Raw genomic sequence first — 13887 nt, 5'->3', positions numbered from 1 at the left:
AAACTCTTTCTTTCCAAAGAAACAAATATAAATCCAGAAACACAGTCTTTCTAGTTCTGTGATAGCCACAAAGTGAACTGGGATAGGAAACATGTTCGCTTAAGAAGAGTTGGAAAGAATATGTAATATTCCATGGGAAGAAAGCAAGAAAAAGCAAAAGGCTTCTCTGCCTGAGTTTCCTGCAGGGAGAAGAGCGGAGTTTCTAAACGGGCCAGGTATGCGGCGATTACTCAACTCTGAATTTCACATCTCTGGTATTAACCCTTCTCATAGCTTTCTTCAAATATCAGATGCTGAGCTGAATGAGATGCAAAATAAAACCGTGACCAGTACATTCCCTTTCTTGAGCAAAACTGGAATTGGCAAAGGGTCACGGGGACAGATACAAAGAGATTCATTCCTGGTGATATCCTGGGCCAAATTCCAGAAGCCAGTTCATTTTAGGGAGGAGTTGGGGGAGATTTGCATGTATGACCTCACCCAGAAGATCCAGCCCCGGAGCATATAAACAGAGGAGTTGCAGGTCTCCCCCAGTCCCAGCAAGTTTGCAAACAGACCATGGCAGTCCTTGGTTCCCCGCTGCTGCCTCTGAGGCTGTTTCTGTGCTTCGGACTGCTGTTTTTTTCTGCCAGCTGTACTGATCACCCTGACCAGTGCATGATCTTCAACAAGGTCACTTCCATCCATAACTCAAGAATCCAGGTCAACCCAAAGGTCTATGAAAGCAACACAGTCTACACAGGTAAGCGGAAGCCACTCTGTTATCCTTTGCTCTCCGAGGGGAGATAACCAGGACCTCAGAATGTACCTCTCCATCCCTGCTCTCAGTTACACAAATGCAACATGCGTTTTTGAACCAGATGAGGCGTGCAGGCAGAACGGGAGAGAATGAGAGCATGTGGGAGAATGGGTTGGGTGGGACTCTTTCTGCATGGTCCTTGTGTGGACCTGAGCCGCAGGAGTTACTATGGCCCAACCTTCAGGTTAACTGAGTTCCAGCAAAAGCATAACTGTGGCAAGTTGTCTCACTGAAATAAATGGGGCTTTTTTTTTTTTTTACTTAAAACGGTCTTATTGGGAGGAGGGGCATTTTTATTATGTTAAGGGATTGTAATTGCACCACAGTTCGTAGTCTGTTTTCCTATCCACTTGACAAAGCAACGCCACCAGGGACGAGGGGACCCTGTGGGCATTCAGTCTATGGGAGAAAACACTAGTGAGCTACACAGTAGTACTTATCCCGCCTGGTAAGTGAGGAGCCGAAGCTGAGAGAAGTTGAATGACTTGGTCGGGGTGTCTTGGCTGGTAAGCGGCAGAACTGGCTCTTAAATCTTAGTCTCTTCATTCCTAATCCAGTGCTTTCCTTTGAGGGGCCTAGAACTATTTTATAAACATCCCCGGGGGGATCAGTCAAACCTACAAGTCAAGGCAAGTGTTCTCTGATTACTTTCATAATAATGACAAATTTAATAGGGTTGTTTACATGTACTGATGCCTTTGGCCCTCACAACGACCTATCAGGTAGATCCTGTTGTCCTTCTCAGTTTGTAGATGAGAAACCATAGGGAGAGAGGCTAGTGGCTCCTCCAGATCACAGAGCTGCTCAAATGATGGCCCTGGGATATGAACCCAAGCCTTTTAGCTTCAGAGACTCCGCTCTTTTTGTTTTGTTTTGTTTTTTCTTTCTTCTTTTTTTCTATTTTTTTCTTTTCAGGGCTGCACTTGTGGCATATGGAGCTTCCCAGGCTAGGGTCAAATCAGAGCTGCAGCTACTGGCCTGCACCACAGCCACAGCAACACAGGATCCAAGCTGCATCTACAACCTACGCCACAGCGGACAGCAACGCCGGATCCCCAACCCACCGAGTGAGGCCAGGGATCAAACCTGGATGGATACTAGTCCTCATGGATACTAGTCAGATTTGTTTCTGCTGAGCCACAACAGGAACTCCCCAGAGACCCTGCTTTTCACCACTACCCTAGATGCCACTCAATGACAGTATTGAGAACTAAGACATCTTACTGTGTGCTGAGTCCTGTTGGAAGGATAAATGCTATACTCTTCCCCATTTGACAGATGAGTACTGAGGCACAGGGAAGTTAAGGTGTTCACCCAAGGTCCCTAGTAGGTAGCATGGCTAATCCCTGAATCTAAATCACAGCCAAGCTTTGTTCGGCCAGGATGTGCAGCTTTAGAAGCTGCCTCTTCAACTATCAGGTCAGCCTGCCTCAGTTACAACTCCAACCAAATTCTGCACAGAACAGCAGGGTGCTATCACACCCGCACTCACAGTCCATAGATCCCAGGCTTCAGCGGAGAAGGACCACGGCCTGCCTTCTCACACTCATGCTGCCTGGTCCTTTTTTTTTTTTTTTTTTCCATGGAAACTGTCACCAAGAGCCCCAGCTGTGGTGGGGCTCCCTGTGTCCCACTCCCTCGGGCAGTGGCTCTTATCCTAACCAAGGCAGAGAGGGCAATCTTGTAATTGAAGATGAGAACCAGGGGGGCACATATGTGACCTTGTGTACAGGGAAGGACCTGGATGGGCAGAGGGACTCCTGCAAAAAAGACCTCAGGCTTCTGATTTAAGATCACACATCACAAAGGAAGGGATTTTGTTATTGAAATGTTAGAAATAGAAACCTGTGGGAGTTCCCATCATGGTTCAGCGGAAGCGAATCTGACTAGTATCCACAAGGACCCAGGTTCAATCCCTGGCCTCGCTCAGGGGCTTAAGAATCCAGCTTTGCTGCGAGCTGTGCTGTAGGTTGCAGACGCAGCTCGGATCTAGTGTGGCTGTGGCTGTGGTGTAGGCTGGCAGCTACAGCTGCAATTTCACCCCTAGCCTGGGAACCTCCTTATGCCATGGGTGTGGCCCTAAAAAAAACACACACACACAAAAGAAATAGAAACCTATCTTGTGTGCAGATGTAGGGGATAGGGAGGTGGGGTGCGGGGGTGGCAGAGGAGCCTTCTGAAAGTAGGAAGACAGGAGAAAGAAGACTCAAAAACCAATCCATAAGACCGCTTAAAAGGGAACGTGCTGAATGAGAGGGAGCTCACAGCCTTTACAGAAGCGATGGTAAAGCAGAGAGAAAGGGGAAAGAGGAGAGGAATGGAGGCTCCTTGAATGCCTACTATGTGCCAGGCACTTCCCCAAACCCCATCTGATTTCATCTCGGAACAGCAATGTGTTAAGCTCTGTGATAACCTGACTCACTGGGGTAATGGTTTACACTGAGAGTCAAAATCCTATGCTGTGGGAAGCGTGAAGTACCGGATTCCACACCTAAACTACGCAACAGGCTCCGTGATTTCCTGGTCGAGGATCATTGCAAGACCTCCCTGGGACCCGGAACTTTGGGGGAGAGTTGGGTAAATGCCCGTACAGGCCAACTGCTTCTCCAGACTTTAACACTGAAAAAATGTGTTTCCTTTTCTTTTCTTTTTTTTAAATGGGTACACTCTTAGCATGTGGAAGTTCCCAAGCCAGGGACTGAATCCAAGCTCCAACTGTGACAAGGCTGGATCCTTTAACCTACTGTGCCGGGCCGGGCACACCTCCCCAGTGACCCGAACCGCTGCAATCAGAAAATTAACCCACTGCGCCACAGCGGGAACTCCTCAAATTTTTTTTTAAATTTCGGGGTTTGTGTTAACATTGCTAAGACATGTATCAGTGGCTTGGTAGTTTCTAAGACACAGCTGCTGCTCAGGAGATGTCTTAGAACAGGTTCTCTGGGTCTGCCTTGATATCAGGCAAAGAAGCTCATGAGGCAGTAGCATATGTATGACGACTGCGCTGGGTAAGCATCTGCCTCCATCTTTTATTCAATGGGCGAGAGGAATGTAACACGCTTGACTCTTTTCCTTCAGCTTTAAGGAACTGCAAATATTGGATGCACAACTTTTTTAAAAGTCGATCAATGAGTAATTATGGAGTATCCTCCAGGTGCCTAGCACTGGGCTGGCCAGATCATTACGTTTTTCCTGTAGAGTTGAGGACTTAATTACATTCATGTAGATGAAACTACAGGGTACCGTACAAGTCAGAATGGAACTAAGTCCTCAATTCTACAGTGAAAAACACAAATGATTGAGGAGTGCGAGGAAAAGAGGGCTAAATTGGCCCAGAGGTGGAATATCAGCAGGATCTTGGAGAGAAAGTGGGAACGAGATGTGTGATGAGAAGGAAGGAAGATTCCAGAGAGACACCAGATCCCAGCAAAGGCCAGAAGCAGGGGAGCCAGGAGCGTCTGCAGGAGCAGAGGAAGCCTGGCTGTGCCAGGGTGGGGGTGCAGACAGAGGAGTGAGCAGGGTTATGGGGGTCATAAGAGCCAGGTGCTGGGTGCTGGGCACTGTCATTGACAGAGCAGAAGTGGGAAGATAAAACCAGAAACATCTAGAGGCTCTGGAGAGAAGAGCACGATGACGGTTTTGGACAGGTGTGTGTCCATCACACTTCAGCAAATTGTAGTTGGGGGAGTCTGATCGGGCTGCAGCCTGAAGGGAGGGGACCTTGGAGGCCTCAAATCTGGGTAATACAGATAACGAGAAGGGAGGAGAGGAGGATCTAAGCCAGAGGAAGGGGGGAAAGCAGAAGAAAGGACAGAGGCAAGAGCACACCCACAGGGGAGCTGATGGGCTTGATGACTGTCTGGATGACACTGACACTCATCACCATCCACCCCGCCATCACGCCCAAATCTAAGACAGATGTCAGTTCTTGCCAAGCAAGTTAGGGCCCGGGGATCTGGCTCAGCCACCTTGATTGGCAAAAACAAACAGAACAGAGGGATGTTGTGTCTAAGCATAACAATCGCAGTGTCTCCAACACCCACCACTATGAAAGCCTTCACATTCTTTCCTTTTCTCTCCGTGGAGCTTTTCTGGATAAGGTGTCATGATCTCCACACTTTGAGGGGTAACACCATTGTCCCCAGACCTAAAACCAACCCTAGTGCACAGTGGGCATTCAATAAATATCTGTGGGGAGTTCCCACTGTGGTTCAGTGGGTTAAGAACTGACTAGTATCCATGAGGATGTGGATTTGATCCTTGGCCTTGCTCAGGGGTTAAGGATCCAGTGTTGCTATGAGCTGGGGCATAGGTCTTGGATGCAGCTTGGATCTGGCGTTGCTGTGGCTGTGGCATGGACCGGCAGCTGCGGCTCCAATTTCAATCCCCAGCCTGGGAACTTCCATATGCCACAGGGGCAGCCCTAAAAATAAAATAAAATAAAATAAAATAAAATAAAATCAATAACTAGCATAACATTTTTAAAAAAATCTGTGGCGTGAATGATGCACAGGAAAGAAACCAAGGTCAGAGGTGAAGTGATTCGGCCTTAAATGTTAGAGCTAGGATCAAGGCTTCTCTGATCCTATTGGGCTACATGATCAGTTTTCTGCACTGTGTGGAAGAGAAGCCATTGAAGGAATTTGGGGTGACTGAGAGGGTCCTTGAGAATAATACCCGAGCATTGAGAAATTTGTTGACAGGGACTCTTCTAAGCGAGGAAATGGACAAACTGAAATATTCTCTTGAAATTCCCTCCCCGTTATATATCATTAATGCCAAAAATACCAAGTGGAATTGACAAGTGTCCCTGGGGTCCCTGTGAGCACGTGCTGGGCTGGGGCACCGAGAACCTCATTGGAGTCGGGGGGGTTCGGGAACTCTCAGTGGTGACTTGACAGGTACTTGGACTGGGACCCCTGAGTCTCAGAGCCCATCCTCCCCACCCCCGCCCTCAATGTCAGAGACCAAGAACTTGAGCATCTGGGACCAGGAAGCGAGCTTTGCTTTGACTTGGCAGTAATGGCCCCTTATTTCCTGAAGCACTTCCCAGGAGGCCCCCCCTGGAGCCCTGCACCTGCATCGACCTCTTCTCTCTGCCCACCATGCCCCCACCCCCAGAGGAGGGCAGATAGGATCAGGGCTCAAGAGGTTCAAAGTCAGCCAGGATCCCACCTGGTATGTGGCAAAACCAGGGCCAGAATACCTTTTCCTGGAGAAAACTTGGAAAACACAAAAAAGAACGAGGAAGAAAATTAAAATCATCTGTCATTCCACTACGGAGAAATCACCATACTTAGTCCCTTGATGTATTTCCTTCCAGGCTTCTGTCAATTTGTTGGACAAAAATGGGAGTATACTCTACATACATACTACTTGTTTAACCTTTTTTCACAATTTTGATTTCATGTCCCTCCTCTCCTGTCTTGCCACCCAGATGGCTGATGGTTTCCTTGTCATTTCTTCCTAGTGTCAGTTCCTGTGAATAACACATTAGCTCTGTGGTCATGAAAGCAGTCGACATGCACCACTCAGTCATTGGCTTCTGGCAAAAAGCAGACATGAATTGCACCAGCAGCGCCTTGTACCACGTGAAGAGCCCACATGAACATGTCTTAGAGGCAAAATGGCTCTCTCCTGCCTCCACCAACATAAACACCGTCGAGCTACAGTAAGAACTTGTCTATGTGTGGTGTGTTTTGGGCTTTTACAATTTCATATTGGGTTTGCGCCTTACTGCTCTTTGTCCTACCTTTTATCTCTAGGAGTTTAGATACACACACACACGCACCACCTATGCGCACTCCAGCTAGGCTCGACATAAACAGACTAAATTGGTGTTAAAGAAAACTAGATTGTGGCTCAGCAGGTTACAAGCCTGACTCGTATCCATGAGGATGCAGTGTAGGTCAAAGACTCAGCTCAGATCCCGAGTTGCTGTGGCTGTGGCGTAGGCCAGCAGCTGCAGCTCCAATTCTACTCCTAGTCTGGGAAATTCCATATGCCACAGGTGTGGCCCTAAAAAAGCAAAAAACAGGAGTTCCCGTCATGGCTCAGTGGTTAACGAATCCAACTACGAACCATGAGGTTGCGGGTTCGATCCCTGGCCTCACTCAGTGGGTTAAGGATCCAGCGTTGCCGTGAGCTGTGGTGCAGGTGGCAGTCTTGGCTCGGATCTGGTGTTGCTGTGGCTCTGGCGTAAGCTGGCAGCTACAGGTCCGATTGGACCCCTAGCCTGGGAACCTCCATATGCCACAGGTGTGGCCCTAAAATGACAAAAGACCAAAAAAAAAAAAAAAAAAAAAAAAGCAAAAAACAAAAAAGAAGAAAAGAAATCCAGAGCTGGACAATAAGTCGTCAAAGCAAAATGAATGAATGAATGAATAAAATAAAAACAGATTTTATTCAGGACAATTGCAATAAGAGAAAAGAGACAGTATAGAATAAGTCTCAATTCTGAATACAACATGGACAAGTGGGAATTTATAGCCAAGGAACAGTGTTGGGGAATCAGAGAATGGAAAATCATTAAGAGGAAACATCAAGGCCTATAAGAGCCAGTCGGGCTTAATGAACTAACCTATAGGATTCTTGCTGAAGGCAGGCTAGAGTGATCAGCTATCAGCTAGGGGATAGAAGGGGAAGAGGAATTCAAGCAGATAATAAGGGTGATCAGATATTGAGGGTGGGAAGTGCTTGCTAAACTGATTTATGAGGATTCTAAAATTGGATTTAAAAAGGAAGTGCACAGATGGGTCTCAGAGAAGTTTCCAGAGCCCAACTAAACTTTGCTTGAGCAAAGAATCCTTGTTGCCAGCATCCTGTTGGCTTCGCATTCTCTATATTCCCTCCTACCCCGACCCAATTCATTCCTATTAATATGGGGCCGACAGCACTCCAGAGCTGGGCGGGGTTGGGGGCAGCAGCAGCAAACAGTCAAAAAAAAAAAAAGACACTCTCGTCCTGAAACTATCTAGGCACCTTGGTGTTCCCCTCTCTGCCTCCCTTTCCTCCAGGCAATCCTCTAGGAACCCTTTGCTAAACCAGGGGTGCAGAGAAGCTGCCTGAAGCCACAAGCCTGGGGGAGGGGTCGGCTCGGCTCCCACTGTCACCAAACCAAACTAGGGTCCGCTTGCCTGCCGCAGAGCAAAGCCTATTTACTGACACCAGTTGTGGCAAAGGCACGTACAGGGTTTATTGCAGGTGCCAAGCAAGGAGAATGGGCAGCTCAAGTGCAAAAGACCCGAACTCCTCAACTGCTTACAGGGAAGATTTTCTGGGGTTTTTTGTTTTGTTTTGTTTTGTTTTTGCCTTTTAGGGCCCCTCTCGGCATATGGAGGTTCCTGGGCTGGGGTCACATTGGAGCTACAGCTGCCAGCCTATGCTATAGCCACGACAACGCTGGACCTGAGCCGAGTCTGTGACCTACACCATAGCTCACAGCAACACTGGATCCTTAGCTCAATGAGTGAGGCGAGGGATCAAACCCGCAACCTCATGGTTACTAGTCAGATTCGATTCCACTGCGCCACAATGGGAATTCCACAGGGAAGCTCTTTTAAAGGCCACCTTTGGGATGAGAGTTGCAGGGGGCATGGCTTTCTTCTGATTGCTTGGTGGTGGTGTGGTAACAGAGTGGTGTTTCAGGAATCTTAGGCATCAACCTGATTCCATCCAGTCTGGGGTCTGGTGCCCGTGGTCAGCATGGAGTCACCATCCTCCAGCTGGGCAGGGGTCTTAGTTCCTGCAGAACAACTCAAGTCTGTGTCAGATTGTTATATGGATCTCTTGAGGAGAACTAGGACTCTGTTTTATCAATAACTTGACTGCAATTTATCAGTTTCTTGACTTATTTTCCTTTGTTTCTGCGTCCCCCCCACTTCCCTAAGTAGTAACTGCTAAGTCTACTCTTTGGAACTCCGAGAAGGTCTAGGAGACTAAAGCCTCTCTCTGTAAATAAGAAATTGGGGGACACAGATGGGCTTTTGTGCTGGGGGGCCCTTCTGAAACTTGGTTTCAGTCCCCCCTCTTCTTTGATACTCCTCAACCCTGAAGGGGAATGGGGGGCAGGACAAGGAAGAGACTACAGTTTTGGATAGAGAGGTTAATCTTAAACCCAGGAGGGGAACTCGATTTTCGGAGGAGTCAGTTTCACCACTACAAGAAGAATCATTTTAGAAAAACATAGATTCATTTTAGAAATGGCTTGCAAGCAGAAAGTGTGACGATTGTGTAATAAAACTGTCTTCCTAGTGTCACACACAATGGACACACTTAGATTCTGAGATGAAGCCACCTGAGGACTCACACTACACTTTAATTTACTCCCAGCTAAGGATCTGTTTTGAAGTGCACTTTAAGTACCAAATGTTGAAAGATCCTCACACCTGCAGGCTGTGATTTTGTGCTAAGAGGGCAGGTCTGACCAATGGGCCGTGTCCACTATGAACAGCCACTGGGCCCGGGTGGACAGTGGTGATGGTGAGGCTGTCAGGCCACTTCACCCTCTCCTGCCATGCCCTGGGCCTGGTCAGACCTAACTGGCTCTGAAGGACATACTCCTATGCTCCTTGTAAGAGTAGAATCCAGGCAGTTTCCTTGTGGCTCAGTAGGTGAAGGACCTGATGTTGTCTCTGGATGGAGGTTCCATCACTGGCCTGGGTAAGTGGGTTAAGGATCCCACATTGCTGTAAGCTGCATGGGTAGCAGATGTAGCTCAGATTCAGCATTGCCGTGGCATAGGCTGCAGCCGTAGCTCGAATTCAATCCCTAACCTGGGAACTTCCCTACACTGCAGGTGCAGCTGTTAAAAAAAAAGGTAGAACCCGAAGGGAGCTGCTACAGTCCAGCCTCACAATGACAGCAGCCTCTTAGCAGCCAGGCAGGATTAATGCGGGCAATGATTTTCCCATTTTCTCACTCCCTATGGCCTCCACCCTCCATACGACAACAGATAAAAACCAAACCGTGAGACTCTGCCATGGACACAGCACCTTCCCACTGACGGTGGGGATTGAGACGCGCTGGCCTCTCGGCCTGTTCACAATGCACACACCAGCCTCCATCAGCAGGGCTGACGAGGGGAGGGGAGAGCAGCATCCACGGTGGAGGAAGCCCGCTAGGCCGGCCAGGGCACAAAGGCCAAGGTGAAAGGCTCCTGCCGCAGAACTCTACAGTGAGGTCTGTGGGGGGGTGGTGGTGGGGGAGGGCCTGTGCAGAAATAATTACCGAGGTTACATATCTGGCCTTCACAAAGCCCTGAACTCCCAGGTCAAGTTCCGCTAAATGTTTTCTCACTCTCATAACTGCCCCTGCTTCTCCACCACCACAACTGCAATCACTCAACTCCTCCGACCATCCTTCCTTTCAACTTTCTCCATCTGAAGGGACTTTCAGTTGCCGCCAGGGTAAGAACCGTGCCTGCCAGGTCAGCACCAAGTACAGTGACTGGCGCTCTCATTAATAACACACGCAGGCACTGGACCTGATAACCACAGACCCGCTGACATTAGCGGGATGAGGGGGAGCAATGACGTCACGGAGGCTACTGTTAAGTCCGTAGGCAGGTGCACCCAGGATGGGTTTTACAAGCAGAGACTGGCCTGAACAAGGACCAGTGGTGGACACCAGCCTGTGGGGAGCTCCACATGGCGAGTTGGTGGGGGAGGGCGACAGAGGTGCTCTTGCCCAGAGTGAGCTTGTGGTCCAGACAGTGCAGTCCAGCATAGGTGAGACCAGTACTGACCGATCTGCTGGTTGTGCCGCAGAGACGGTAAGCACAAAAGGAACCAGGAGGTTGGGGTCGCCTGGGGAGGCGGCGATGGGAGCTGAACTTGTGAATCCCTCACCATCCTCTCTCCTCGGTGTGCCCTCCACAGAGTCTTCGTTGTTGATTTCCACAAGGAGGCTACAGCTTCTGTTCTGAAACTGGAAAAAAGTGGTAAGTTCCTCTGCCAGCCTATTTATATAATCTAGCCAGGAAATCCATCAGCCTTGAAAATTATCTTGTGGGTGCCCTAGAAAAAAAGAGTCTTCTAATCGGCTGTTACCCAGATACCCCTTGAGTCTCCCAGCACCTTGAGATCCACTGGATATGTGCTCCACCCCTTAACCTGTGTCCCTGGAAAGCAAAAGCCAATTCTGACGGGCCTCCGATTCTCAAGGTCACGCGCGGCTCCAGGCTCCAGCTTTCTTGGAGCTGTTTCTGTTCAACATCACACAGACGTGGGTAGGAAAGTCAGCTCCTTCCTCAGTTTCCATAAGAATTCCCACTGGCTGGAGTTCCTGTTGTGATGAAACAGGATAAGAGGCGTCTCTGGAGCACTGGGTCGCAGGTTCAGTCCCCTGCGCAGTATGTGAAGGATCTGGCGTTGCTACAGGTGCCGCATAGTTCACATTTGTGGCTGGGATCTGATCCCTGGCCTGGGAACTCCAGAGGCCATGGGCCGACCAGAAAAAAAAAAAAAAGAAAGAAAGAAAGAATTCCCATTGGCACAAAGGCTTCATCGGTAGAGCAGACTCTACTGAAGGGTTTAAGGGAGATTTGCACAAAGAAGGGTTGAGCACATAGAAAACAAATAATCTCATTAGTTCTCAGAGCAGCCTTTGGGCTCCAGTACAACCACCAGGAATGTCCACCGGCCTTTCCCAGGCTGTGGTCCTCGACTTCAAACCATCCTAAAGCCCTCGCCTTTGTCTCCCTTCTCTGCCACTTCTGTCTCTCTTAGTCCTGAGGAGCTAAATTCAAGAAACTCAGGTTCAGAAAAGATAGGTAACTTGCCACACAGACACTAGGACTCAAATTCCACATCTTAGACTTTTTCCCACTTTTCCTAGACTTACATTAAAACTATAAAGGCAACTCTTTTTTAATGAAGTTTTTAAATACAAGCTTCCACCTAGAACAAGAAACATTAGATCTGTCTGGCTAACATGAGCCGCCAAACGCTGAAATACCTCTAGGGCGCCACCTGCTTTCTGGTCAGTCGCACATTGCAAATGCTGCCAAAGGCATGTCTATTTTCAATAACAAATGCTAAAGTGAGTTTGCCTAATGAAACTATGCTATGAAAGCTTTAACTGTTTCCTTGGTAGTGTCCCCTCTGTGAAAACAGTGGGACACTTGAGAAATGAACATTCAAATAAATGCCAGGAAAGGGGGGAAAAAGGTTTGTTTCTAGTCAGGATTCCTTAGTTCCATGCTAATAAAATCCAGATTTAAAAAACGGAAAAGGGGAGTTCCCGTCGTGACTCAGTGGTTAACGAATCTGACTAGGAACCATGAGGTTTTGGGTTCCATCCCTGGCCTTGCTCAGTGGGTTAAGGATCCAGCATTGCTGTGAGTTGTGATGTAGGTCACAGACGCGGCTTGGATCCCACATTGCTGTGGCTGTGGTGTAGGCCGGCAGCAAAAGCTCCGATTAGACCCCTAGCCTGGGAACTTCCATAAGCCACAGGTGCGGCCCTAAAAAAAGCAAAAAAATCAAAATAAAAACCGGAAAGGATAATGGTTGTGTTCAGATTTTCGGTTCAGCTGTGTGCTCTAGAAACATCTGTGCTGAGGAAATGCTAAATGAGACGGGACAATGCCACAGAGCTGGAAGGCACATGGCAGGGGGCAGAATGCACAGGCCCGAAAAAAACACCGCCCATTTCCCGTCCTCTTCCTCTTCGGTTCGCTCTGCGGTTCACTCAGACCCTTGGAGGCGTCATTGCCAAGCTCTAGTTTTCCAGGATCAGACAATCCCTCGGGCTACAGGCCTGGCTTTCTCTGCGTCTTCAAGGCAACCGCCCAGGGAACCGACATGAAGCCAGGTCCCTGCATGTGAAATTGATCAGCGCCTTAGACACCACAGAAGGGGAGTCACACGTGTGGACGGGACCTCTGCCCACTTCCTTTAAAGCAGATTAGCTGTCCTCAGGTCTGGATGGTGTCCAGCTCTCATGACCTTCACATTCAACCTTTGAAATTAGCAAAGAAAAAAAAAATTACATTGTCCCACTCTGGATCATATATGCACTGATGGACTAAATTTAGCATTAAGGACACGAGGGCATTTGAGGCGGATTACCTAACTAACAACAAACTCAGTGAGTAGTTACATAAATCTAGTATAAATTCCTTCTCTGTGAGACTGTACAGACCTTAAGGGTAAAGTGCTTCTTCACTTTCCATCTTTGGCAGTCTCTACCCCCTAGTTTCCCCTCCTCTACACACCCTTAGCCCCTGAGAGGTGTTCACCGAATTTTGCTCATGAACTCCGGCTCCAGCGATCCATCAGATTAGCCCCATTCTCACCTTCCTGTCCCCTCACCACTCAAAAGAGGTGCTGATGTCACTGTTTTTCCTCCCCCAGGGACAAGCCCAGCCTTGATCACCAAGCTCATCACCACGAAGTCAAATACAGTCACAACCACCAAACCAACTGTCATCACAACCCACACCACACACAAAAACTCAGCGAACAGAGTCTTCCGCAGCCCCGTGAGAGATGCCATTCAGATCCTGCTCGCCTTTCTCACCAGCAAACTCCTCTTCTAGAAGGAAGCTGGGGGAGCAATCGCTCCTGCCTCCACTGAATCCTTCCATGCTCAGTCCCGAGCCAGGGCTCTGACCTGTGTGAATGAAGGTCTTCCGTTCTCAGAGGCACAGCAATCCTGCTGCTGCTTCTGATCCAGACTCGGTGGAGGGTAGTCCTCTCACTGCTATTTAACTGGATCTCTTAGGACACAGATTAGGCTTTTTTGTAACTACTCAGACCTCATCTGGGTGTAACCTGGAATTCTGGCTTCCTGTTTAACATCTTGACAACCAACACCACAGCCAATCTAAACTTTTGTTTAGATGCAACACGAGTAGTTATTTGAAGGGCAGGAAAATAAGAATGTACCATGTCTGAGTCCCCAGGGGTAGGGAACGATGATGGTGTAAAGGCATTATTTTCTATGTCATACCAAATAAACTACACTTTGAACAAGAATAATGAATGTGTTAAATTCAGATGTCCTTAACAAGTGATTAACTTAAAATACCGAAAATGTCATCTAATTTGATTCGTTTATGTGGGCATTAAAAAAAAAATCAATGG

General features: G+C 48.3%; 1 protein-coding gene across 1 annotated transcript; it reads left to right on the top strand.

Annotated features, from left to right (window-relative positions):
* Window positions 533-13887, top strand: PLET1 (placenta expressed transcript protein). The gene is given in 5 exon segments (NM_213744.1): window positions 533-742; window positions 6270-6289; window positions 6292-6470; window positions 10678-10739; window positions 13156-13887. Coding segments are annotated over 5 exon segments (630 nt in total). The 5' UTR covers window positions 533-558; the 3' UTR covers window positions 13341-13887.

The sequence above is a fragment of the Sus scrofa genome, chromosome 9 (genome assembly GCF_000003025.6).
Source record: "Sus scrofa isolate TJ Tabasco breed Duroc chromosome 9, Sscrofa11.1, whole genome shotgun sequence".
NCBI lineage: Eukaryota > Metazoa > Chordata > Mammalia > Artiodactyla > Suidae > Sus > Sus scrofa.
Note: the sequence above shows the minus strand (reverse complement) of the source record. Positions and strands in the feature narration are given on the sequence as shown.